Genomic DNA, 26228 nt, shown 5'->3' on the forward strand with positions numbered 1-26228 from the left:
ATTTTCTCAGGGCTCTGCGGTTCCATTGTCGCGCTGTGTCCTGCTTCATTAGCCAGGTTTCTAAGTGCCGCCGAGGGCCGGGCCCTACAATCACCTGGCTGCGCAAGGAGGGTTCCTGCGGTTCCCATCAAGGCAGGTGCTTTCCCACGGCCCGTGGCCATTTCTGTTTGGCTCTGACCATGAAGCTCTTGTATTTGACTGTTTAGACCAAGCCCTTTATGCTTCCTCCCTGGGTGCTTATAATGGTGCAGATAAGCATTTTAGAAATGGGGAAAATTAGTTGTTTGGTCACTGTGAAAAAGACAAGCGAATTGTTTCACCAATAGGCAAAGTGTTTCGGGGTTTCTGAGAAAATATCTACTGTTTTTCTTTTTCTTTATTTATGCTTAAATATTTATTTTGGGAGAGAGACAGAGAGCGTGGGCAGGGAAGGGGCAGAGAGGGAGGGGGGAGAGAGAATCCCAGGCAGGCTCCATGCTGTCAGCGCAGAGCCACACCTGGGGCTTGACCCCCACCAACCGGGAGACCATGACCTGAGCTGAAAGCAAGAGTCGGACTCTCAACCGACTGAGCCACTCAGGAGACTCAACTGGTTTCTTTTTAAAATGAAATATTTTACGCAGTAAAATGAATGGTTCAAGCATCCATACACCCATGCCTCACTTCAAGCTAAGCACCTAGAGTCGTGGATGAAGTCTCTTTCCTGTGTACCCGCTGGGGACTCCCATCCCCTCTCTCCTTTTGGGCCGGTTTCCACAACTCCCAAATTCTGAGGTCAGACATTGGGTCATCACTGGGGAAGGGGACCCTATAGGACTCATCCCAGCAGGCGTATCTACCAGAATTTAGTGTTTACTTATATTCTGTGTATTTTTATACCTTTACTACTTAGGTATTTGTCCAAAATTGAACATACAGTGTTATTTTTCAAGTTTATACAATGGTGTCATGCTTTACATGCTTTAGGACGCGCATTTTAACTGTCGTGTGACAATGGTTAATGAACTTCCTGTTGATGATGAATGCACACAACTGTTGATGGACTTTTGGACTGTTTGCTTTTAAGAATTGTTAGAAACATATTCCTATACATTCTGATTGTGTACACGTTCAACTTTCTCTAGGTATATATAAAAAAGTTGAGTTGCTGAATCAAAGGGAATGTGCCTTTTCTTTTCTTTTAAGTTTATTTTTATTTATTTTGAGAGAGAGAGATAGGGAGTGAGTGGGAGAAGGGCCGAGAGAGAGGGAGACAGAATCCCAAGCAGGCTTCTCACTGTAAGCAAACAGCTGGACGAGGAGCTTGAACTCACCAATCATGAGATCATGACCTGAGCCGAAATCAAGAGTTGGACTCTTAACTGGCTGAGCCACCCAGGCCCCTGGGAAATGTGCTTTTTCAACTTTACTAGATATGTGTCCCATCGCTCTCCAGTGTATGTTCATTTATGTTTCCACTCTCAGCGATGAGAGTGCCTTATTAAACATTTTTTTTTTGGAAGAAAGAGAATATTTAACTTTTCTAGCATTCGTATTTAATATATGCTTAAAGAGAAATTGTTTAATGCTGAAATCTGATACGATTTTTAAAAGTTCTGCTGCTCATTAATGTATTGGAGACAGTGTTTTATTTCTGTTCCAATTTGAAACTGTGAGTCATGAGATGGATATGACCAAGGGACTGTATGTGATCATTTCAAGCCTAACTTGGTCACTGACCTGAGGCAGGGTGTGGAGCAAGTCATGGAAACCCTCTCTACTTCTCATATCTTCTGCAGAAAATTATCTACAGGTTTTTGTACCTTAAAATATTTATGATTTTAGGGGTGCCTGGGTGGCTCAGTCAGTTGAGCGTCTGACATCGAACTCACAGTTTGTGGGTTCTCTCTCTGCCACTCCTCCACTCGCACTCTGTCTCACTCTGTCTCTCAAAAATAAACAAACATAAAAAAATTTTTTTTAATTTATGATTTAAAAATAATTTAAAAAAATGTTTTATTTATTTCTGAGAGAGAGAGAGAGAGACAATGTGAGCAGGGGAGGGACAGAGAGAGAGGGAGATACAGAATCTGAAGCAGGCTCCAGGCTCCCAGCTGTCAGCACAGAGCCCGACGTGGGGCTCGAACCCACGGACTATGAGATCATGACCTGAGCCGAAGTCGGACGCTTAACCAACTGAGCCACCCAGGTGCCCCAACTGATGATTTTAAAGTCTTGCCTAAATATGCTAATAAAATATGTTTATCCAACTGAAGGTCATCTTTTGGATTGTATGTGGAGCTTTCCAGTACTTAACAATCTTTGTGTGATTAATTATATTTTTAGCATGTTAATATTTATAGAAGACAATTATAACATTTTCCCCCAGTAGGTAAATAACTATTGACTCCACATTAAATATAGTCAAGCACTGTATTTGACTTCATTTCTTAAAATGTTTTTTGGTCATGCCTAAAAGTATAATAAAAAACAATTGCATAATTTAGGGTATGAATTTTTCCATAGCTATTTTCAGTCATTTTTCCAAAGAATTTGTTCAGTTTACTTGCAAATATGAGATATTTATAGCATCAGTTAATGATCTTAGTATGTGCTACACGAGCCCTATTCAGATGTGACTGAGTTAGAATTTAGAGATTTAAATGTAAAAGACACATCATCAAAGTAAGCTATAGGCTTTTAAAAAAACTGAGTTATTATTCCCTCCATAAAAGTTTGGTAGAATTCATCAACAAATCCATCTAGGCATGAAGTTTTCTTTGAGGAAAGATTTTAAACCATAGATTGAATTCCTTTCACTACCCTAGGGCTATTCAGGGGATCCATTTCTTCTTTAGTCAGTTTTGGTTATTTGTATCTTTAAAGAATTTTGTCCATCTCATCTCTGCTGCCAAATTTCTTGGCACAAAGTTGTTAGTAACGTTGCTTTATTAATGGTCTAATGTTTGCAGGATGTTTGGCAATACCTCTTTTTCATTCTTGACATTAGTAATTTTTCATCTCTTTTTATCTTGATCAGTCTGGTGAGAGGTTTATCAATTTTATTGTTAGAATTTCACTGCTTTTGTTTTTCTGTTTGCCTGGTTTCTATTTCATTGATTTTCCCTTTTTATTATTTCTTTCCTTCTACTTTGGCTTTACTTTGCTTCTATCCGCCCCACCCCACTATTAAGAATAAAGTGGAGAGCACTGATTTTAGCTAATTCTTATTTTCTAGTATCATCACTGAAAGCTATAAACTTCTGTCTAACACTGTTTTAGCCACACCTCACAATTTTGATATGCTGTTTTTAGTCTCATTCAGTTCAAAATATTTTTTAATTTCCCACGTGATTTCTTCATTGACCTGGAAGATATTTAGAGGTGTTTTAATTTCCTATTATTTGAGAAATTTCCAAAAATCTTTCTATAGTTGATTTCTAATTTAGTTTGGTATGGTCGGAGAACATATTCTGTATCATTTCAATATTTTATGTTTATTGAGAACTTGTTTAATGGTTAGTGAATGGTCTGCCTTGGTGAATATTCTCCGTGCAGTTGGAAATAGTATGTAATCTGCTGTTTAAAGATATTTTTTCTTTCAGTTTTATTGAGATAAATTGAAATAAATATAGCACTATATAAGTTTAAGGCATATAGCATAATGTCTTAACTTACATGTATTGTGAAATGATCACCACAATGTTTAGTTAATATCTGTCATCTCATATAGATACAAAGAATCTGCTGTTTGGATGGTGTGTTCCAAACATGTAAATTATGTCCAATTAGTTTTACTGTTCAAGTAGCTTATTTATCAACCAATTTTCTATTTTTTCTAACAATTACTGACAGAAGAGTGCTGAAATATCTGACTATAGCTGTGCTTCTATNCACCCAGGCGCCCCCCTGTGGATCTATTTCTCATTTTAGTTCTGCCAGATTTTGCTTTATGTGTTTAAAATTTTATTGATGGTTACATAGACATTGAAGAACATTTTATCTCCTTGATTAATACTTTTATCCTTGTTTCTCTCTTTATTTGTGATAATATCTATTGTTCTGAAGTCTGGTTGGTTTGTTATTAATATAGGCACTTAAGCATTCTTTTGATTTGTATTTACATGACATCTTTTTCTATTCTTTTATTTTTAACTTATCTGTGTTTTATATTTAAAATGGGTTTTTATATTTATAATTAAGTTTATTTATATTTATATTTTATATTTTAAATGGTTTTTTTTTTGACAGGATATGTTCAATATTGCTTGTAAAAACCAGCTTAGGAATCTGTACCTTTTGATTTGATTGTTTAAACCATTTATTATGAATATAATTATCAATGTGATTAGGTTTTTTGTTTACCATCTTGCTATTTGTTTTCTCTTTGTCTTATTTTTGTCTTTTTCTCTTGGATTAATTTCTTTTAACAATTCTTTTAATTGTGTATGCAGTTCTGCTGCTGATCAATGCCCTTGGCTTTTGTTTCTATGAAGAAATTTTATTCCACCTTCATCTTTGAAGGATGCTTTCACTGGATATACAGTTGTAGGACTACACTTTCTTCCAGCCATTTAAAGATGTTGTTCGAGGGGCGCCTGGGTGGTTCAGTCGATTGAGCGTACTACTTCAGCTCAGGTCATGATCTCACGGTTTGTGGGTTTGAGCCCATGGTTTGTCAGGCTTTGTGCTGACAGCTCAGAGCCTGGAGCCTGCTTCAGATTCTGTATCTCCCTCTCTCTCTGACCCTCCCCTGTTCACACTCTNTTAAAAAAAATTAAAAAAAAAGAAAGAAATTAAAAGAAAAAAATAAAATATTAAAGATGTTGTTCGATTGTCTTCTGGCTTGCATTGTTTTTGACAAAAATTTTGCAGTAATTTTTACCTTTGTTCCTGTCAATGTAGTGTGTCTTTTTGCTTTAATTCAAGTTTTTCTCTGTATTGCTGATTTTCAGCAATTTGATTATGATGGTCTTTGAGGTGATGGTGGTGGTGAGGATGATGATGGTAGTATTGCATGTGCGTGTGTGTGTGTGTGTGTGTGTGTGTGTGTGTGTGTGTGTGTAGTGTGTGTTTACCCTCTTGGAATGTTCAGAGCTTCTTGGACCTAGGACTTTATAGTTTTCATCAAATTTGGAAAATATGCAGCCATTATTTCTTCAAATATCTTTTCTCCACCCCCCCCTTTCTATATCACATTCCCAAGAACATGATTTAGTCTAACACTTGATACCATGCCTATGTTACTGAGGATTTTCTCTCTCTCTCTCTCTTTTTTTTTTTAGTTAAAAAAAAGTCTGTACTTTGGTTTGATTAGATTTGAAGTCACTAATTAGACTATGTCTAATGTGCTGTTAATCCCATCTAGTGAAATTGTTCAAGTATATACTGTATAAATATATATCTTATGTTTTATTCCTAAAGTTACATTTGGTTCTTTTTTATTTTTTATTTATTTTTTTTAATTTTTTTTAATAGTTTATTGTCAAATTAGTTTCCACATAACACTCAGTGCTCATCCCCACAAGTGTCCTCCTCCATGCCCATCCCCCCTCCCCCCACATCCATCAGTCCTCAGTTTTTGTCAGCATTCAAGAGTCTCTCATGGTTTGCTTCTCTCCCTTTCCCCCACCATTTCNTTGTCAAAGATCAGTTGGCATTTGGTTCTTTTTTAAATCTTCCACACCTCTCTTCATTATGTTCTTGTTTTTCTTAAGTACTTCTGTTTGTTCTATCACATCTTTCCTGTTGACTGATTTTTTTTCCTCATCGTGTGTCACGTTTTTCTGCTACTTGGCATGTCTGGTAATTTTGATCGAATGCTGGACATTGTTATATGTATGAATGTCTTGCTGTCATCAAGCAATTAAATTACTTGCAGATTAATTTGATCTCTTTGAGGCCTCTTTTTAAGCTTTGCTAGAATGAATCTCCAGTACTTTCATTCCAGAGACAGGTCAGCTTCATCTCTAATGTGTGACTCCTCTGGGGTCCCCGTGGAATGCTCCAGGTGATCACCAACAACTCTCCACTCTGACTGATCTGAGGTCAAAATGTCTCTCCACCTTCTGTGAGCTCTAGAAATTGTCCAGATAACAAGCCTGCCATCCTTCTTTGCCAAAATCTGTGGAGTGTCCCTTGATGTATGTGCAGCCTGTTGCTCAGCAAAGACTCAGAGGATCTCTACGTAGACTTAGGGGGCTTGATTTATTCTGGAATCCGGCTTCACAACTTCCAGCTGTCTCAGCTTCTCCAAATTCTGATCTCCTCCTCGACTCACAAATGTTGACAGGCCCTGTTCCGTTTTCATCTGTTTTTCCCGTAATCTGGAAATTGCTTCTGGGCAGAATGCCAGCATAATCAGAAGCCTTGCCTTATTTGTTTCTCTTCTCTCAGGAATCAGAGTCTTGTGCTGCCTATTGTCCAGTGTCTGAAAACAGGTGTTTCATATATTTGGTCTAGTTTTTTGAGATGTAAAAGCCCAAGTCTAGTTTTTATTACTCTATCATGATTGGAGGCAAAAATCTATTTTGAATTTTTAAGTATTTCTTAGGCCATGACACTCTCAGTTTCTTGGACCAATAATGACCCAAAACGTAAGATGTTGCCACGCTGTCGTCTTTTAGTCACTCTTTCTGAATGACATGAGATGGCTGACTGGAGCTAAGACTTGTGTAACTGTATAGAACATTGTGCATCATGTAGGATATTGTGTCTCCATGTGAAACTTATTGCCACCCGTGAGGAGCTCTACATCTGTGAACTTTAAACAACTGAGCTTTATGCATCAGAGTCCCGATTTTAAATTACATCCCATCCTTAATTAAAAAATATAACACTGGAAACTTTTGTAAACTATATTGAATTTCTTCATCTGTACGTCTCCTGTGCCTTAGGAAGCTCGCATTTCACAAATCACCACTCAGAGCAGATGACTCATGGTTTAACAAACATGGGTTGAGATGCCTCAGGACTTCAACATAATAGGTGCTGGGCAAATATATGTGGTAATTCTACACTTGGAATTCTTTGGTTGAAGGACCAAGGGAGTTGCTAGCTTTTATTGTCAAGAATTAAGAAAACCCAAGTGAGACTGGTCCGATGCCTGCTTGAAGCTTCTCGCTGAAAGAAGGCTGACAAGATTATTTCTAGATTTGACTGGAGAGGATGTTAGAACTAAAAGTAACCATGGGGACCTTATGGGCTCACGTTGCTTTGAATTTGCTCTTTCGAAAACAGTGTTTAGTTTTCAAATGGAGGTGAAGACATATGATTCACTATTAAGGTTTCTTTTTCACCATCATGCTCCTAGGCTCGGCCAGTACAAGGTGTTTGGGGACTGAAGGAGGGAAGAATTGGGAAAAAGTCAGGAAGCCAGGGTTGTGTGGGCCACCACCACTGGCAGTGGTCAGCTGTTTCATCACGTGTGGAATGAGTGCGTTTTGATTTGACCACAGTTCTAGAAATAGATTATTTTGTGATTTGGGGACCTAAGGTCTCAAGACATAGCTCTTTAAATAATCATCGAATATTTTTTTTCCTAAGACAGCTATAGAATTGGATCTGATTTATTTTTCCTTTTCAGTAAATGGGCCCATAGACACTAACCCCCAAGTGGCATGATGTTTATATTCTGAAAAGTATGTAGGGGCGCCTGGGTGACTCAGTTGGTTAAGCATCCGACTTCGGCTCAGGTCATGATCTCATGGTTTGTGGGTTCAAGCCCCACATCAGGTTCTGTGCTGACAGCTCAGAGCCTGGAGCCTGCTTCAGATTCTGTGTCTCCCTCTCTCTCTGCCTCTCCCCCACTCATGCTCTGTCTCTGTCTGTCTCAAAAATAAGTAAACTATAAAAAAATTTTTTTTTTAAATCCTGAAAAGTATGTCACTTTCTGGGCTAATCGTGATCAAAAGTTCCAGACAATAGAATACTTTTCAACTGGTAAACAGGAGGAAGTGGATGGATATGTTCTAAGAGGGGGAGAAGTCAGAAGCATGTGTTTTCAAAAATGCATGGTCTAAATGATACGTGAAATGATTAAGATAATTCAGTATTTGTATTTAAAAAGCTCTGTTCATAGGTATATATGGTATACAAGTAGATGCAATTTTAAAGTAGCTTTGAAAACGATATATATGTTATATACAAATAGGAAAATGTGAAAAGAAACAACTATTAATGCACTATTCAATGCCTACTTGGGGGCATGGATGGATATTTATCTTTTACTTTATATATTCTTCTGTATTACTAGTTTAAAAAGCTAATACTTATTGAACACTTATTTTGTGCCCGGAACTGGGCTAAGCATTCCAGATACTTACCATTGTCTTGCTTAGTCTTCACAATTGCCCCAGAAGATCCATATGGGAGGTGCCTTGAGGTAGCAAATTGCCAGGAAAAGGGAGCTAAGCATTTGCCTCGAGCTGTGTTTGCAAACCAAGCACACCATTCTTACCCAAGCTGTGTGCACATTCAGGATGACTTGGTAGGGGAGAAGGTTGCCAGGCAACTCCTTGCTATCAATACCTCTCCTAACTGTTCAAAGAAGTAAGTGCATTATTATTCCCAATTTAGAGATGAGGAAATTGAGGCACAGAGTTTCAGTAATTTGCCCCATGCCTCACTGCTAGTAAATAGCAGAGCCAAGATTTGAATCCCCTTCTGTTAACATGCATACTTCAGGCTCTTAATGTAGACTTCTTACAAGATAAGGAAAAATTTAAATCATAATTTAAAAAAAATTCAGAGACTCTGATGGCTAACCTAAAAAATGTGATTTTAGTATATTCTAGAAACAGAGATGGGAAAAAAATCTTTTTGGAGCATATTATCACTGGCAAAGGTAGATATCAAATTAGAACAAACACCTAATATGTTAGGGAGCACTGTTACTAAAACGAAGTCCATTATGGTTTTTAATTTGTAAATTTTCACCAAATATTAATTTATGTGACTGTCTGTTTTTATGTGTCCCCCTCCCCTTTTAAACAGGAGAGATTTACAAATAGTGTTTGAGCATCATGGAGCCTCTAGGTTCTACATTAACGGCAACCTATGCCCACCCTAGACCAGCACCAACCAACTTTCTACCAGCCATCAGTACCCTGGCATCAAGCTATAGGGACCACTTCCCCCACTACAATTTAACCCATCCCTTGAGCCTTCCTTGGAGACCAAGCACATACTACAAAGTAGCCTCCAACTTGCCAACCTTGGGCCCGTACTGCACCAGAGCTCAGAAGGTGTGCGAGAGTACCATGCTTCCCTTTGTTTCCAACAGAACCACTCTCTTCACAAGGTACACTCCGGATGATTGGTATAGGTCCAATCTAACCAACTATCTCGAGTCCGACACTTCCCGACATAATTCAGAGAGGCTAAGGGTAGATACGTCTCGCCTAATTCAAGACAAATATCAACAAACAAGGAAAACTCAGGCAGACTCCACCCAAAATTTGGGAGAGCGAGTCAATGACATAGGATTTTGGAAATCTGAAATCACTCATGAGTTGGATGCAATGATTGGAGAAACAAATGAACTCACTGATGTTAAGAAAAAATTGGAGAGGGCCTTGATGGAGACAGAAGCCCCTCTTCAGGTAAATATAAGACCTTTTGATTAAAAAAAAAAAAAAAACCTACTATGTATCTGTATGATTGTAACCCAACGGTTGAATTACTCAGGTTATTACCTATTGAATTATGTTTCCCTTTAGCTGTAGAAGGCAACCTCCTGTCTATACATCTGTAATTAATTTCACAATTGGTAAAACCATTACCAATTTTACACATTATACAGAACAACTATTTAAGTAGAAAGAATTCTGAATGTAAAACAAAGGAGGCTAATTAGATACTCTTTTTTTTTTTTAATTTTTGAGAGAGAGAGAGAGTGAATGTTAGTGGGGGAGAGGCAGAGAGAGAAGGAAACAGAGCATCCGAAGCAGGCTCCACACTCTCAGTGGAGAGCCCAACTCAGGGTTTAAACTCATGAACTGTGAGATCGTGACCTGAGCCGAAACCTAGAGTCAGATGCTTAACTGACTGAGCCACCCAAACGCCCTGAGAGACATTTGTAAGATACACAGTTTTTTGTGGTGAGAATGCCATCTTCCCATCTATTAAATAGGCAGCTTGGTCATGGCTGTGCCATTATTTGAGGGAAAAAATACTATTCTTTTAATCTGTCTCATGAAATGCCTCCTGTACATATGTTGATTCCTTTTTAGGGCATAATGAAATGTTCAAGGAGATCATATTAGGAGATAGAATGAGTTTGATTGAATAGAGAAATGGGCCTGAACTCGAGCCAGTTGTGGTGATCACGGAGGCAGCATTTTAGTTTGTTGGTGGCCTCTGGGTACCGCTCACCCCAAATGTGTGATGGAAGGAGGGCCCTCCAAGCTCATTATATCCCCCCCACCATTGACAGAGGACATTCTGTATTTGAAGATGCGCAAGGTACAGAAATTATTTCCGGAAGTATATATATATTGAAGCTAACACCAATTTTCTTCATGTTTGTATGACTTCCTTCCCATGTGATAAGCCTTTGCAGGAGATGTTCATTATGACATCTGTGGCAGAAGGGTTTAGAGTATTAAGGAGCTAGAAGTCTAAAGGGTTGAAGAATTTGTTGGAGACCTCTGCACATTGTTACTTCTCATTGTGCACCCCCTTCCCCTCACCAAACACAAGCACACATAAACACACACAACCACCAGAAATTCCAAGAAAGAGTGACAGTACATGAATGATGTCCTTCTAAATTAACTTGTCATGAAATGTTGTTTGAAGATGGGAAGCATTCCACACTTTCTTCATGCTCTGACTCATTTTGAGGACACCTGTCTGTTCTGCACCCCACCGGACCCACCCCACTTCAGAGTATCCTTAAAGTGACAGCCGCTTACGCCCTGAATTTCCAAAGCACATTCAGTTTTGTCCTTTCATGAGTAATCCTTTCAGTGAAATGGGTCTAATTTGAATATTTTTTTCTACAGTTTTTGTCCAGATATTTCTGGGTGCTAGAACATTTACTATCAGCACCGTGTGAGAAGGTCTTGATTAAGATTAGTGTTTGTTGGGTGTCTGACTTAGGCTCAGGTCATGATGTCACAGTTCGTGGGTTTGAGCCTCATGTTGGGCTCTGTGCTGACAGCTCAGAGCCTGGAGCCTGCTTCAGATTCTCTGTCTCCCTCTCTCTCTGCCCCTCCCCTGCTCATGCTCTCTCTCCCTTTCTCAAAAATTAAAAAAAAAAAAACATTAAAAAAATTAAGATTAGAGTTAGTCACATGAACAGGAACATCTCAGAAGGAAAAATACAGATGATCAACTACTATAAGCAAAAAAGTTAAAATTCAGTAATAAAAATGCAAATTAAGTCAATGAAGTACCCATCTTTGGCCTATCATATCTGCAACAATGAAAACTGATGATGTCTAGAGTTGGCTAAAGTACAGGGGATGGATACCTTTCTATGTTGCTGGTAAGATTAGTAGAATCCTAGTAGAATGTGTGCTAGTAGAAACTTATGAAAAGCAGGTGAGTAATATACATTAGACTACTCAGAGCTCCCCTCAACCCCTTAATCCATCTTCTAGTAAATGTGACTTTTACTATTAAAAAATATGCATTTATTGAAAGAGTTTGTTCAAGGATACTATGTCCAGATTATAGTGTACATACTATAAATTTTATGCTTAAAAAATTAAGATTATACAGTTGTTCTGTATCATGAAATAGTCTTTGGAAAAGAGTATTTTAACATTTACATAATGTTCTTTCATACATAATTTATTGTTAGCAATCCAAGCTGTTTTCCACTAGAGTCATTAACCTACTTTGTCTCAAAGAATATTTTATGACCAGAGCCTACCATTTAATGCCAGTCCTAAAAAGCATACTCTAAAATGGTAAGAAGATTATAACATTTTTTTAAAAAATTAAAAACAACAAAGAAAACAGTGATAGGAATTTGGCTAGATCATTTTCTACTATTCTATTTTTTTCTCTTTAATGGACAAGGCACATTATTTTTATAATTAGGAAAACAATAAATGGAACTTGAGAAATAAGCACGTAGATTTTTGGCTACACAAATATTTTGGCATCTTTAAAGATAATAATTTGTTTCTTCCTCACCCTCAGTAGAAAATATATGGAAATAATACCTTGAAAACTACATTTCAGGTTATCAAACTATTTCCATAGAAGAAATTAAATGCTAAGTAGTTTTCTCAGGTGCTAATCTGTGGGAATCACATAAATGTCATATGCTTTATTTTGTCAATTTTCCAAATTAGGATTTTTTTCATACTAGCGTGAAGAGCTAACTCAACCTTTAAAAAATTTTAATTTTTGTTTTTGAGAGAGACAGAGAGACAGAGAGACAGAGTGTGAGTGGGAGAGGGGTAGAGAGAGACACACAGAATCTGAAGCAGGATCCAGGCTCCCAGCTGTCAGCACAGAGCCCAATGCAGGATTCAAACTCACAAACCATGAGATCATGACCTGAGCCGAAGTCGGATGCTTTACCAACTGAGCCACCCAAGCACCCCTGTTATTTCTTAATTTATTTAAAATCCTTGTTTATTTTTGAGAGAGAGAGAGAGAGAAAAAGTGTGAGTGGACGAAGGGTAGAGAGAGAGGGAGGCTAACTCTCCCTTATAAGCAGCAGTAGGGATTTTCTTAGTTGTCACGGTGGGTCTCATATTAGATTTTCTTTTTTTTATTTTTTTATTTTTTTAAATATTTTTATTTATTTCTAGGAGAGAGAGAGACAGCGTGAGCAGGGGAGGGTCAGAGAGAGAGGGAGACACAGACTCTGAAATGGGCTCCAGGCTCTGAGCTGGCAGTCAGCACAGAGCCCGACGCGGGGCTCGAACCCACGAACTGCGAGATCATGACCTAAGCGAAAGTCGGACGCCTAACCGACTAAGCCACCCAGGTGCCCCTCATATTAGATTTTCAAGAAAATGCCTTAAAAAATTGGTATTGGGAGCATCCATTGACTTGTTTTAGAAACAAGTCCTTTGAGCCGCTGGTCACTGAGTTTAGTTAGTTTGGATTAATGCTTTCCATTCTTTGTGCATCTGTAGGTAGCCCGAGAGTGTCTATTTCATCGAGAGAAGAGAATGGGAATCGATCTAGTTCATGACGATGTGGAAGCCCAACTACTGACGGTAAATATGGGGGAGGTGCGTCAGTAATGAGAAATATAGTTACAAACGTGTGTTTAATGTATAGAGACAAATAAAAAATTATGTTACAGGAAGTCATTTGTAAGTAAGCAGTTATAGTATCAAATGTTTATAGCATTTACAGAAGACATCTTTTTTTTTTAGTTATACAAGTAATAGATGTTCATCGAGAGAATTTGAAAGATACAAAATAAGATAAAGAAGGATAAAATTCATCTGAAGTTCAGCTGGACAGAAATCACCTTTAATTTTGGAAAATTTCAGTTTATCCAGAGAATTTCAGAGAATTTCTTTTTGTTAGTCGTACTTAGATACTACCCAACTTAATGACACACAAACAGGTCTTCAAGATTACAATTATACTGGATACACAATTTGAATTGTGGTGTTTTTTTTTCCCCCTGGATAAATGCTCAATGACGTTTATTCTTAAATATGGTTGTATAGAAGTCACCACCATTCTTTTTAAAGACTTATTTTTTTTAGAGCAGTTTGAGGTTCACAGGAAAATTGAGGGTAAGGCATAGAGATTTCCCAATTAACTCCTGCCCTTATATGGGCATAGCCCCCCCCCACATTACCAACGTCCCCCACCAGAGTGGTACATTTGTGATGATTGACAAACCTACCCTCATCCATCATTATCGTCCAAAGTCCAGTTTAACCCTTTGGGTTCACTCTTGTGGTGTAGATTCTGCAGGGTTGGACAAACCACCATTGTTGTATATGATATTTTCACTTCCCTAAGAATCCTGTGTGCTCTTGCCTATCCATCCTTCCCTTCTGAAAGTGCTTTATTTATTTAAGAATTGTATTGGGGTCGTTTTCCCATAGTATTAGATATCCATGAAGGCGTGATTTTAATGGTTGCATTGTGTTCCACAATGTCAAGGTGCTGTCACTAAAGAAAAAAATCAATCCTCTCTTTCTGAATAGTTGTCTCCCTTTCTCACCCCCCAGTTTTTTGCTATTTTAATAACTGCAGAGTACAAAAATATTATTATTGATAACTGTGTGTATTTCTGATTATTTCCTTAGAACACATTTCAGAAAATGTAATCAATGTGTTAAAAGGCATATGCATTTGGGAAGTTTTGATATATAGCCAAATTGCCATCTAGAAGCTGATGTGTGTGTGTGTGTATACTACTATCCTGATTCTTCTGTTAGACTCTCTTCCAAACCTTCCACCAATTAAATGTGATTTAGTTCTGAGTTCTCCAGCCTTCTCTTCCCAGATTTACCCCCAGATCTCCATCATTCTCCAGCTTTCACTTCCCAGATTTACCCCCAGCTCTCCATCGTTCCTTAAGATGCCAGCCACGATGTGCCTTGAGCCCTTCCTAATCTCTTTCTCGGGCCATATTCTCCATTATGCCTTAGTTCTATGTCCCTAAGTCCCTGCCAAATGTATTTCTGTTGGGGTTGTAACCCTGCCACCCCCGCCCCACCTCCGTTTTGGTTCATATTTATGAAGCCTAAAAGTATACTTTTCTTCTACCCTGATGCCTCCAGCCTCCCCCTTCCTAGTTTTGGTACCACAGTTCTCCGGACACTTGTGACATCGCTTGCTGACTGTCTTCACCCTTTGTAATCAGTTTCTAGTTCCTGTAAATGATTCCTCTGATTTGCTTCTCACCCCTCTCCTTTCCATTCCGTTCTCCCTACTGTTCCTGCTTCCCAGCTGGTTGATGTGACATCCCCAAATATCTTCCCTCCGCCTGGATCCGTACTACCCATGATCACCAGAGGTTCCGTCCGCTAAAATCTCTTCCCTGACTCCCTAATTTCTAGGACCTACCATTCTGCCTCCTACTCATTCTCAGTCTCACTTCCTACTCTGACTTGCTGAATTTCTGCTGCAGGAAATCAATTCACTATCCCTGAACCAGCCTGGCTGGGTCCCACCTGTTTGCTTTTCCATGACTGGTCCTTGGTGAAAGATGAATCCTTGGTAAGAAAGTCAAGAGGACTAGCGTACAGCCTGGTCATCAGTAATTTTATCCTCACAAGTAATCAGGGTCCCTTTTAACATTGCATTAAATTATTTGTAGTGATCTCTTGTCAGGAAAGATAGTAAGCAGGAGACTTTTCCTTGCTCTTTGCTTTTCTCTACTGTCTGATTCTCCGAAAGAAATATGAGCGGAAATAATAAACTCAGGAAAACTTGGCCACTACAGAGAGGCTGTGCAAACTACTTTGTGAAAGCCACAGACCCCTATTGCTGTACATGAGTGATCAGGAACAGAATATCCTGAATGAAGTAGCTTTACACTGATGGGTCCGTGCTATTCCTTCCTTCCCTGACGCGGATGAATCTCCCACCTTGAAAGAATTTGTCACTTACTTTGTCATTCGAAAGGTGGGGAAGACCTTACCAGAAAATATCCCTTGGCCTCTTGTTCTCATTGATCCTAAGATGTTCTGTATGAAGCAAACCATATGTCAGTTCTAACAGTTCATCAGAATGTCCCTTGGTATTTACAAGACTTTTCGTTGACTTTACTACCTTTAGTGTGTTATTCCAGCTCTCAAACCTGGCTACACCTTAGAATCACTGACAGAGAAGTAAAAAACATCTCAAACCTGGCTGACACCCAGAAGTTCTAGTTTAAATCTGGAGCGGGGACTAGGCATTGGTATTAAAAATACAATGAGCAGTCAGAGTTAAGAACCGCCACTTGAAAACTACAAAAAATATTGTCGATAGGAATTAATGACAATCTAAATAAGTGGACATGCCATGTGTATGTATTGGAAGATTTACATAGCGTGAACCATAAATTCATCAGAATGCTTATGAAAACCCCAGCTGACTTCTTTGTGAAAATTGACAAGCTGATCCTGAAATTCACATGGTCGTTCAAGGGATTCAGAATAGCCAAAAGAATATTGAAAAAGAAGGAAGTCAGAGGACCCACACTTCTTGATTTAAAAACTTACTACAAAGGTATAGTACATGAGACAGGGTAGAATTGGCAGTAAAGATAGACAATAGATCAATAGAAGGGAATTTGAGAATCCAGAAGCAAACGCTCACTCTGACAGTCAATTCATCTGAGGCGGTGCTGAGACAGCTCAATGGGAAAGGAATACTCTCATCAACAAATGGTGCTTGGACAGTTGGATATCAGCCTGTGTGAGACTGAAGTTGGACTCCTACATCACACTGTATATAAAAAATGGAATGAAAGCTGATCAAAGGCTTAAATGTAAGCCTGCAAAGCTTACTGCAAAGTTCTTAGAAGAAAACATAGGCATAAATATTTGTGACACTGGAGTAGGCCGTCATTTCTTAAATCTGACACCCAAAGCACAAAACACACACAACATAAGAAAAAAATAGATCAATTGAGCATCATCAAAATGAAAAGCTTTGATGTCTTAAAGAACTTCATTAACAAAGTGAAAAGACAATCCACAGAATGGAAGAAAGTCTTCTCGAATCATCTAACTGATAAGGGACTTGTATCTCTAATATATAAAGATTTCTTAACACTAAAGCTAAAAAAAACCCCAAATAGCCCAACCCAAAATGGGCAAAGGATCTGAACAGAGAGTTCTCCAAAGTGAATACAGACGTGACCAACAAGCATAGGAAAAAAATGCTCATCATTACTTTGTTGGGGAAATGCAAACCAAACCATACTGAACGACCACTTCACACCCCCGAGGATGGCTATACTCAGAAACACAGATAATAGCAAGTGTTGGCAAGAATGTGGGGGAAATTAGAACCCTCATACGCTGCTGGTGGGGATGTAAAATGATACACCTGCTTTGGAAAAAGGTTAAACATAGAGTTAGTTAGCAATTCCCCTCCTATGTATCTGCTCAAGAGGAAAAAAAAATACTTGTCCACACAAGAACTTGTATGTGAATGTTCATAGCAGTATTATTCATAATAGCCATTTAGAGACTATACAAATGTCTGTCAGCTGAGGAATGATACATAAACTGTGGTAGAATCAGACCCTAGAATGTCATTTATCCATAGAAAGTGCTGCACCATTCTACTACATGGATGATCCTTGAAAATTTATGCTAAGTGAAAGATGTCAGTCACAAAGGACCACGTATTGCAGGATCCCATTTCTATAAAATGTCCAGATCAGGGAAATCTGTAGAGGCTGAGGGTAGATTAGTGGTGGCCTAGAAGAAAGAAGCTCAGGAATTGGAAACCGGGGGTAACAGTGAAGGGGGTGTGTTTTTTCTTTAGCGGGTAATGAAAATGTTCTTCAGTTAGTTACCTAATTCTTAATATACTAAAAACCACTAAACTGTACAAATACATGAGTTCCATTGTATATAAGTCTATCTCAACAGATCTGTTTTTAATTTTTATTTATTTATTTAAAAAAATTTTTATGTTTTATTTATTTCTGAGAGAGACACAGAGAGACACAGAGACACAGAAAGAGAGACACAGAGAGAGAGAGAGAGAGACAGCATGAGCAGGGGAGGGTCAGAGAGAAAGGGAGACACAGAATCTGAAATTGCCTCCAGGCTCTGAGCTAGCTGTCAGCACAGAGCCCGACGCAGGGCTCGAACCCACGAACCATGAGATCATGACCTGAGCTGAAGTCGGACATTCAATCGACTGAGCCACCCAGGCGCCCCGATAGATCTGTTTTTTAAACAACAACAACCACTGCTTTAGAGGTTTAACCAACATTAAACTCTAGACCAATATTTAGACTAGTAGTAGATGCTGCTTTACATCCAGATAAACTAAATCTACAGTTAAATTAATGGCTCATCAACTGCGGGGTACTTTGGTCATTGCCAATTAATTTAAGTAATGAGTGCATCCATTTCTTACGTAAGTAGTAATATCGACATATCTTTTTACCAGCATGAGTCTAACTTTTTAGAATAACTAAATAAACAGCAGCAAAGACAAGTAGTCTTCAAAGACCTGCTCTTTAAGAAGGTGGGTGCCTTGAAATATTTTGTCATGAATTCTGTTGACTCTTATTCACATTCAATCAGTGATACCCATCAAATTCTCACAGAATGGCTTCTCTTGGGGAATTGATCAGGGTACTGTCTTTCTTGGTCCTCCCATACCAGGCTAACTCCTTGAACTTTTTAAAGCCAAATGAACCTTTGAGTACATATTAATAGATAAATTAACACTGGGGACAGTTCCAAAGGTCTCTGGTTTTAGGCATTCCCTATTTCCCTGAAGCCTTCTCCCCCCAGGCCATCTGACACTCGCCCTATAACATTATTTAAATTCAAATATAGACATTATTGCTGAAGAATTTTTTTATAGCAAGAATTTCATTAAATGTAATGTAATGTTTCCAGCTCAGGTCATGATCCTAGGGTCATGGGATCAAGACCCATGCTGAATGTGGAGCCTGCTTAAGATTCTCTCTCTCTCTCTCTCTCTTTCTCCTTCTGCCTCTCTCCTCTGTTCATGTGCTCTCTTCTCTAAGGAAAAAAAATGGGAACCTGGGTGGCTCGGTTGGTTGAGCGTCCCACTTTGAGCTCGGTCATGATCTTACGGTTCATGGGTTCAAGCCCCGCGGTAGGGTCTGTGCTGACAGCTCAGAGCCTGGAGCCTGATTTGGATTCTGTGTCTCCCTCTCTCTCTCTGCCCCTCCCCCACTTGTGCTCTGTTTCTCTCTCTCTCTGTCAAAAATAAACATTAAAAAAAAAAGAAAAAAAGAATAAGAAGACTATATAGTTGAGTAGTTACTGATATCGGAGTGAAGAAGGCCTTTATAGTCAAATTAATGAAGGCAGAGGCCAAAAGGGGATATTTCATAGATTGGACATCATAGAAATCATGAACGTCTACATATCAAAACCACTATGCAAAAATATAAAGGCACAGGACAGACTGGTTAAAAATACACATATATTTTAATACTCTATATTTATGTATATAGTGATGACCTCACAGTTTCTCCGAAGGGCAATTTGGCTGTATTTGTCAAAACCTCGATGAAAGACATACCCTTTGGTGGTGTCTAAATATTTAGTGAGGTGGTTCATCACAGTATTGTTTAATGTCATGGGGAAACGTTCAAGGTTCAAATGAAAAGTGTGATCACTCTGTACTTGAAGTGGCAGCAACATTGACCGTGTGCACTTTTGAAATGTCCTCTTGGTGCTATTTTGGGTTTCTGGATTTTCTTACGTGAATACGGTCTTCAGAGAGAAGCGAGATACTGCGATACTACACACGCTATGGGATAGTGTGTATATCCTGGTGGTATCAGAATGCCATGTGTGTGGCCCAGGAGAGAGGCTACAAAAGTGTGTATATGAGTGTGAGAGCTGAGCTGCAGGCAGGACAGAGGGAGGGCTGGCCTCCTGGTGTGGAAGTCAAGTTTCCATTTGGAGCCAAGAGCTGGGTCTCTTGGGGGTTCCGTGCCCTGTTAGAGGGAAGCCCTTTGTTGGCTGCCTCTTTCCCTCCCCAGTTTACTTATTATTGTCTTGGAAGAATAGTTATCATAAAGGAAGCCTGCATTAGATTCAACCTGCATTAAATTCCCCAGAATTTATGTATTTGCTTACTGTTTGATTGTTTTCATTAAGGACCAGTGATAAAAATAATGAGAAATCCTGCAGTTTTAGCCCTGTCCCAACTTGTTCCTTAATATAATTTTCCTATAGCCCCAGAAAGGGGAAACTCTCATTCTAATGTTTAGATTGCAGTATCGGAAGAGGATATGGGTAAATAAGTGAAGGTAAAAACTGTTCTCTTGTTTGATTTGACAATTTTTTTCCAGGAACCAAGCTTCCCTCTATTGATGTTTTGTTACGTTGTTGGATGCTATACCCGATGATGAAACCATTAATGTGTTTTTCTTTTCAATCGAGTAGGAGGTTGATGTTATTCTGTGTTGTCAAGAAAGGATGAAGCTGCATTTGGACAAGGCCATTGCCCAACTTGCGTAAGAGTTGTAACTCCATATACAACGTAAAATCATGTCTCTGAACTGTGCTATTTGGCCTCTCAACCAAATTTCTCTTAGCTTCTTATATAAGGATTTGTTATAGACGGATACACATATACACTCACGTACATACATACATGTGCACATATCCATTTTTCTTTGGAGGTTGACATGAGTACTTGGAGTGCTTGCTTTCTTTATTTTTTTTTTTTAAATGTTTACTTTTGAGAGAGAGAGAGGGAACATGTGCAAAAGCGGGAGAGGGGCTTCAGACTCTTAGTTGTCAGTGCAGGGCCCTCCTCAAGGCTTGACCTCACAAACTGGGAGATAGTGACCTACGCCAGAGTCAGACTCTTACCCGACTGAGCCACCCAGGAGCTCTGGAGTGCTTGCTTTAAGTTTATACTTAAGTAAATCATTTTGAGATGCTAAAGAAAAGGATTTCTGCTCTAATTTGGAGAATTGGCTAAGGTCTCTTTCAACTCCAGACTTTCTTTCTTTGATGAGAGAGTGACTTGTATACATTCAGCCCAACCATTGGAAAAGAAATGAATTGTGGCTCCCTTTTATGGTTATTTCCATAACTCCTTAAAGTCTCAGATTTCCCTGATTTCCCAGGGACCCCGGCACATGCTCCCCAGTCCTCTGGTTGTGTCACTGTAGCTCTGACCACTTCCCGTTGCATTGCAAACGTTCGCCCATCCTACACCCTACCGGGGTACAAATCCCTTTTTTCTTGGCAATAGCAGAAAGGAGGTATTTAATATTTATGGTGGGGATTAGGGCAAGGGAGAATAATAATCCAAGGAAGGTCTTAAGCAATGATAATAGCTTTCAGCATTGAAAACACATTGGTTGAGCCTCTTTCCTAACATGTACAGAAACATGAATGTTCCTCTGGTTATGCTCATAGAAAGCAGCATCGAATATGTCACCCAAAGGAGAGGCTGCTTCTGCTTATATTAATGTTGTCAAGGATAACGTGGGCTACCCCACAGGAATAAGTGTCATAGAGGTGTGAATAGTGTCTGTTGTGTTTGCTCACTGTGTCCATCAGGATTGATCCTCTGAGGGTCGGCGAGGTTTAGACGGCGGGGATCTCTCTCTCTCGCTGTGACTGGAAGGGCTCTTCAGTCCAGAAATATTGAGGAGAGATAGAAGATGGGTTAAGGATGACTGACTGTATGCAGTTTTCCTGAACTATTACTGCAAGCAAGTCCGTTCTGATATTACTTCGTGGCTTCTGTTCCCTAGGAATCACAGAACCACAGTTAACAGGGTTCACAGAATTGTGCCTGTTCTGTTTTCTTCAGGCCCAGTCCCCAATCCCATTTTCTTTATAACCTAAAATCTTTCAGCTCATTTTCTGTGAGCTTCAAGCTCCTTGCCCAGATTGTTCTGCTGTGGAATGACCACATCTTCATATCAGTCTCATTTATAAATTGTCTCGTACCCAGCCCTTTTTGGGCCTTTGCAGAAAGTTCGGTCTCCATGCAGGCCCTTGTTTGGAGTCTTTGTTAGTGATGCTTTAAAGACCTTGGCTTTCATTTCATAGACAGTGGGCAACATGCCTACCTCATTTCCTGGAATGGTTTCTCCAGGATTTGTGGGATTGCCTACATGGTCTTTGGGCTTCATCCAGAGAAGGAGATGGGAGAAGAGTTTTGTAACTCTTGTTTGCTCTGGAGCACACAACAGAGGCCTTAGCTTGGATCTCGGTTGAAAATGGAATGTCATTAGGCACCAATATGGCCACCAAGATTTTTCCCATTTTGGGGTTATCAGATAGGTTGATGGGGTGCTGCCTCCAACACCTTGCTAAGGAGGTTCTGAGCTCAGATCAGAGGAAGTCCAGGGCACGTCAGCCTAAGAGAGGAAGGCTATGGGGCATCTTGGTCCCAGACCACAAATGAGAAAGGCCTTAATCCTAAGAGTTTCAACACAATAACCTGAGGCAGGAGACTGGACACAGAAATAGCAAGGGGAGGCAACTTTCTCATCTTTCATCTTTGGCATGTGTTTTAGAGTTCCCAAAATTGTATCAGGATTCACAAAATGCAGACTGCTGGCACGTTGCTACCCTCATTTCCATTTTAAAGAAAAAGAATCCACTCTGACAGGTCAAGTGTCTTACCTAACGTTACAAGCAGCTGGAATTAGTCTATCCTATTCAACACTGGCTCTACCAAATGGTGCCTGTATTCCAAGCCCATTCCGTGTGCCAGGAATACCAAAATGATGAAGACCGTCTAGTTGTCCTGCGTTTTCAAATACTATCTAGATGCTAGTGATCTCCCAATTTTTCCATTCCAGACCTCTCTCCCAAACTCCAGCAAGCTCTTTGGTAGCTACACTTGGATGTTTCATGGACATTCAAAGTCAGTGTATTGGTTGAATGTCCATCTTCTCCCCAGCCTACTCGCCCATAGCTTCACCCATCTCTGTTGATGGAATTCCATTATTCCAATCACTGACTCCATCTCTTTGATCTCCACTGATGTTTAATCTCCTGAGAGTCTCTTGGCTCTTTCTTGAAAACACTCAGAATCTGAACGCTTGTGACCTCCTTTACCGCTACCCTGTTGGTCAAAGCCACTACTATCTCTCGCCCGGGTAACTAACTGCACACATCTTCTCATGGGTCTACTCTGTCGCCTGCTGTCTGTTCTCAACCCAGGACCAAATGATTTTTTAAAATTGTAAGTCAGTGGTCTCTCCCTTCCCTTGGAGGAAAACTTGACTCCTTCCAACATCCAGTGAGGTCCTGCATGAGTGGCACTCAAAGGATGGAGGGATTGGGACATAGAAGAAGGAAAAGAAGAAGGAAAGAGAGGCATAGGTGTGGACAGATTACTTTAAACCAGCATCCTTCCTGGAACAGTGTCTATCTTAGGAAGATGGGCCCCAGCTTCGGGGCTTCAGATACCCACCTTCTGTTTATTTACACCTCTTCTCTCCCAAGCCACACCACACACCACGGGAGGGGCAGTGTGGCAGGGTTCGAATTACTCACATGTATGGACATCTCCAGGGAGGGCTCCTTTTAACTGGGAAGCTGGACATGGTTTCAGGAGGAGAGACCCAGACAGCAGTGGTGGGTGGGTGGGTCCCAGCACAGAAGGCCAGTTACCCTTCCTCATATCAAATCATTGCCTAAACCTGAAGCTCCGACTCCCCACTCTATGTTACAGAGCTAATAGAGCCTCCCAGCATGAGCTGGAGAAGGACCTGAGTGACAAACAGGCAGCTTACCGCATCGACGATAAATGCCGCCATCTGCGAAACACATCGGATGGCGTCAGCTACTTTCGCGGAGTGGAGAGGGTTGATGCGACGTAAGTTGGGCACGAAGCACTTCTAGGATTTTGATGTCATTTAATTCATTTTCTCTCCCTTCAACATGATGCAGCTTACAGGTCAGAAGTGGAAAACATGGGAAGATAAAAGACAACCCTGCTTTGGATGGGTCTTCAGTAAGCACACATGTTCTTCAGTCAGGCCTTGATGCTTGAGTCCTGTTATTTTGTAAAAGAAAATTTGTTGTTTATACTTATGTGGTGAGCATTGAGTAATGTATAGAATCATTAATCACTGTGTTGTATACCTGAAACTGTTAGAACATTGTAATCCACTGTACTTCAATAATACATATTTTGAGGGGCACCTGGGTGGCTTAGTCGGTTAAGCGTCCGACTTTCGCTTAGGTCATGATCTCGCGGTTCGTGGGTTCGAGCCCCGCGTCGGGCTCTGTGCTGACTGCCAGCTCAGAGCCTGGAGCCTGTTTCAGTCTGTGACTCCCTCTCTCTCTGACCCTCCCCTGCTCACGCTGTCTCTCTCTCTCTCCTAGAAATAAATAAAACATTTAAAAAAAGAATAAAATACATATTTTGAAAAGCTCAAAAAAAGAGAATTTTTGTTAATATTTCTAAGTATGAAAATAACAGCTACTTGAAGCAGAAATTGTGGGGGAAAACAGCTTCTCGTTTTATTATCACTGCTGTCGCTTAAAAAAGTTTTTTTTTTTTTTAATGTTTATTTACTCTGAGAGACAGAGAGAGTTTGAGTCGGGGAAGGGTAGAGAGAGAGGGAGACACAGAATCAGAAGCAACACAGTATCTGTGCTGAGAGCTCAGAGCCTGACATGGGGCTCAAACTCATGAACTGTGAGATCATGACCTGAGCCAAAGTTGGACTTACCTGACTGAGCCACCCAGGTGCCCCATCCATCACTGCCTGTTGCTTAAATGATGAACATTAAACTTGCTCCATCAATGGTTTTCTTGCCAGGCCCCTGAATAGTCTTCGGTTCATGGTCTTTTCCCAATCATTCCTTTTTTTTAAAAAAAAAAAAACAACTTGATTGAGGTGAAATTCACCTACACTGAAATGTGTTTGGTGTACATTTTGGTGAGTTTTGACAAATTTCTATGCCTATGTCACCATGACTACGGTTGAAATAAAGAATATTTTCCTTGCCTTAGGGCACCTGGGTGACTCAGTTGGGTAAGCATCTGACCCTTGATTTCGGCTCTGATCTCACAGTTCATAAGTTTGAGCCCACATCGGGGATTCTTCCTTGGGATTCTCTGTCTGTCCCTCTCTCTCTGCCCCTCCCCCCCAAAATGAATAAATAAACATTAAAAATTTTTACCATTCTCTTCACTCTTTGCTATTCCAATAAAGGGTTATTAGCATGTTACTGTTTTGGTAAGTACCTCTTTGATTACTCCTGAGGTTGGATGTTTTTTCATACGTTTACTGGGCCAGTGAGACACATTTCTTATGAGCCAACATGCCCATACCTTCATTAAGCCCCGAGGCCCCCGGTTGACAGAGGACTTAGTGTATGTTTTGAATTTACAGAAACTAAGCAGGGAAATAAGGAACAATTAAGAAAAGTTTTAAATAAGCTTTGTTCTGATGTATATATTTTATGCAATAAAACCCGGATTTATTGCTCTCAGGTTCGCTCTTTCACAAAACTGAATGATTTCCTACAGACCATCTAGACTATTTCGTTGTAGTCACCCATGTATGGTTCTACTTTTTCTTCCCCCCCAGGGTCTCAGTGCCTGAGTCCTGGGCTAAATTTACAGATGATAATGTTCTCCGATCCCAGAGTGAACGAGCGGCCTCTTCCAAGCTAAGGGACGACATTCAAAACCTCTTGGTTGTGACTGCCAACGAGATGTGGAATCAATTCAACAAAGTGAATTTGTCTTTCACCAATCGTATTGCTGAGACTGCAGATGCTAAAAATAAGATTCAGATTCACTTAGCGAAGGTAAATCAAGCACCCGTGGTACCCGTTGGCTGACCCGTATAGATCGAGCAGGGGGCCCTGAGATCACAAATCTCTCACCACTGCCGCCGAGATGCCGTAAGACACATGACCTCCTGGCCGTACAGACTGAGAAAAATTTAAAACAGTACAAAGCACACCATTTATTTTAGCTAGGTAGCCAGGTGTCAAAATGAAATCAGAATCCACTGGTTTTTTGGAATACAAAGAATGCACTATGCACGGAAAGGTTCCTAGTAGTTAATAGAAACAAAAATATTATGATTAAAGTTTAATGGATCACTGTATGTCACTAGGAAGCGAATTTATTATTAGACCATATGGCAGGAATGTTTTCTGTTCAGTTATTTCAGGCCCTTTTTCTGGAATACAAAACCAAATACAGGAAACGATTAGGTGGTTCAGAGTGTTTCTGATATTGAACTTCTTAAAGTGCTCCAGGCACAAAGGTTTTATGATGACAATAACATGAAGGATTTAAGCAGAAGTTGAGTGTTTCAAGATAAACAAGGAGCTCTTTCTTTCTTTAGCATCTGTCTTGGAGCTGTTATTATTTCTGTGGATTATGCTGCGTATGGGTTTTTGTTCCTTATTTTAAGAACCTTACGCAGTCAGCCATGTTGCTGGAAGGGGATATTATCCAACCGAGGACACCATGCAGCAAATGAAGTCCCCTTCTCCCGGTGTCCTCTTTGGACAGCAAATACTTGTTGAGCCAGACAGCAGCTACCGAAGAGAGAAGCAGGATAGGCAGTTTGTTCCCAGGAAGCTTGCATTTGTGAAGAGGTGTCGACACGTGGAAAGCTCATGAACAATTAGTAACGATGG

General features: G+C 39.9%; 1 protein-coding gene across 1 annotated transcript in view; it reads left to right on the plus strand.

Moving 5' to 3' along the window:
* The window catches only part of TEKT3 (tektin 3), a 37880-nt gene that overhangs the window by 369 nt on the left and 11283 nt on the right, over positions 1–26228 (plus strand). Inside the window, exons 2-6 of the mRNA XM_077746670.1 lie at positions 8974–9581; positions 13083–13166; positions 20025–20095; positions 23290–23433; positions 25160–25382. Of these exons, the coding sequence (XP_077602796.1) occupies positions 9003–9581; positions 13083–13166; positions 20025–20095; positions 23290–23433; positions 25160–25382 (1101 nt within the window). The 5' untranslated portion in view covers positions 8974–9002. The remainder of the gene's footprint in view (positions 1–8973; positions 9582–13082; positions 13167–20024; positions 20096–23289; positions 23434–25159; positions 25383–26228) is intronic.

This window comes from Crocuta crocuta, unplaced genomic scaffold (genome assembly GCF_008692635.1).
Source record: "Crocuta crocuta isolate KB4526 unplaced genomic scaffold, BGI_CrCroc_1.0 scaffold139, whole genome shotgun sequence".
Lineage (NCBI taxonomy): Eukaryota > Metazoa > Chordata > Mammalia > Carnivora > Hyaenidae > Crocuta > Crocuta crocuta.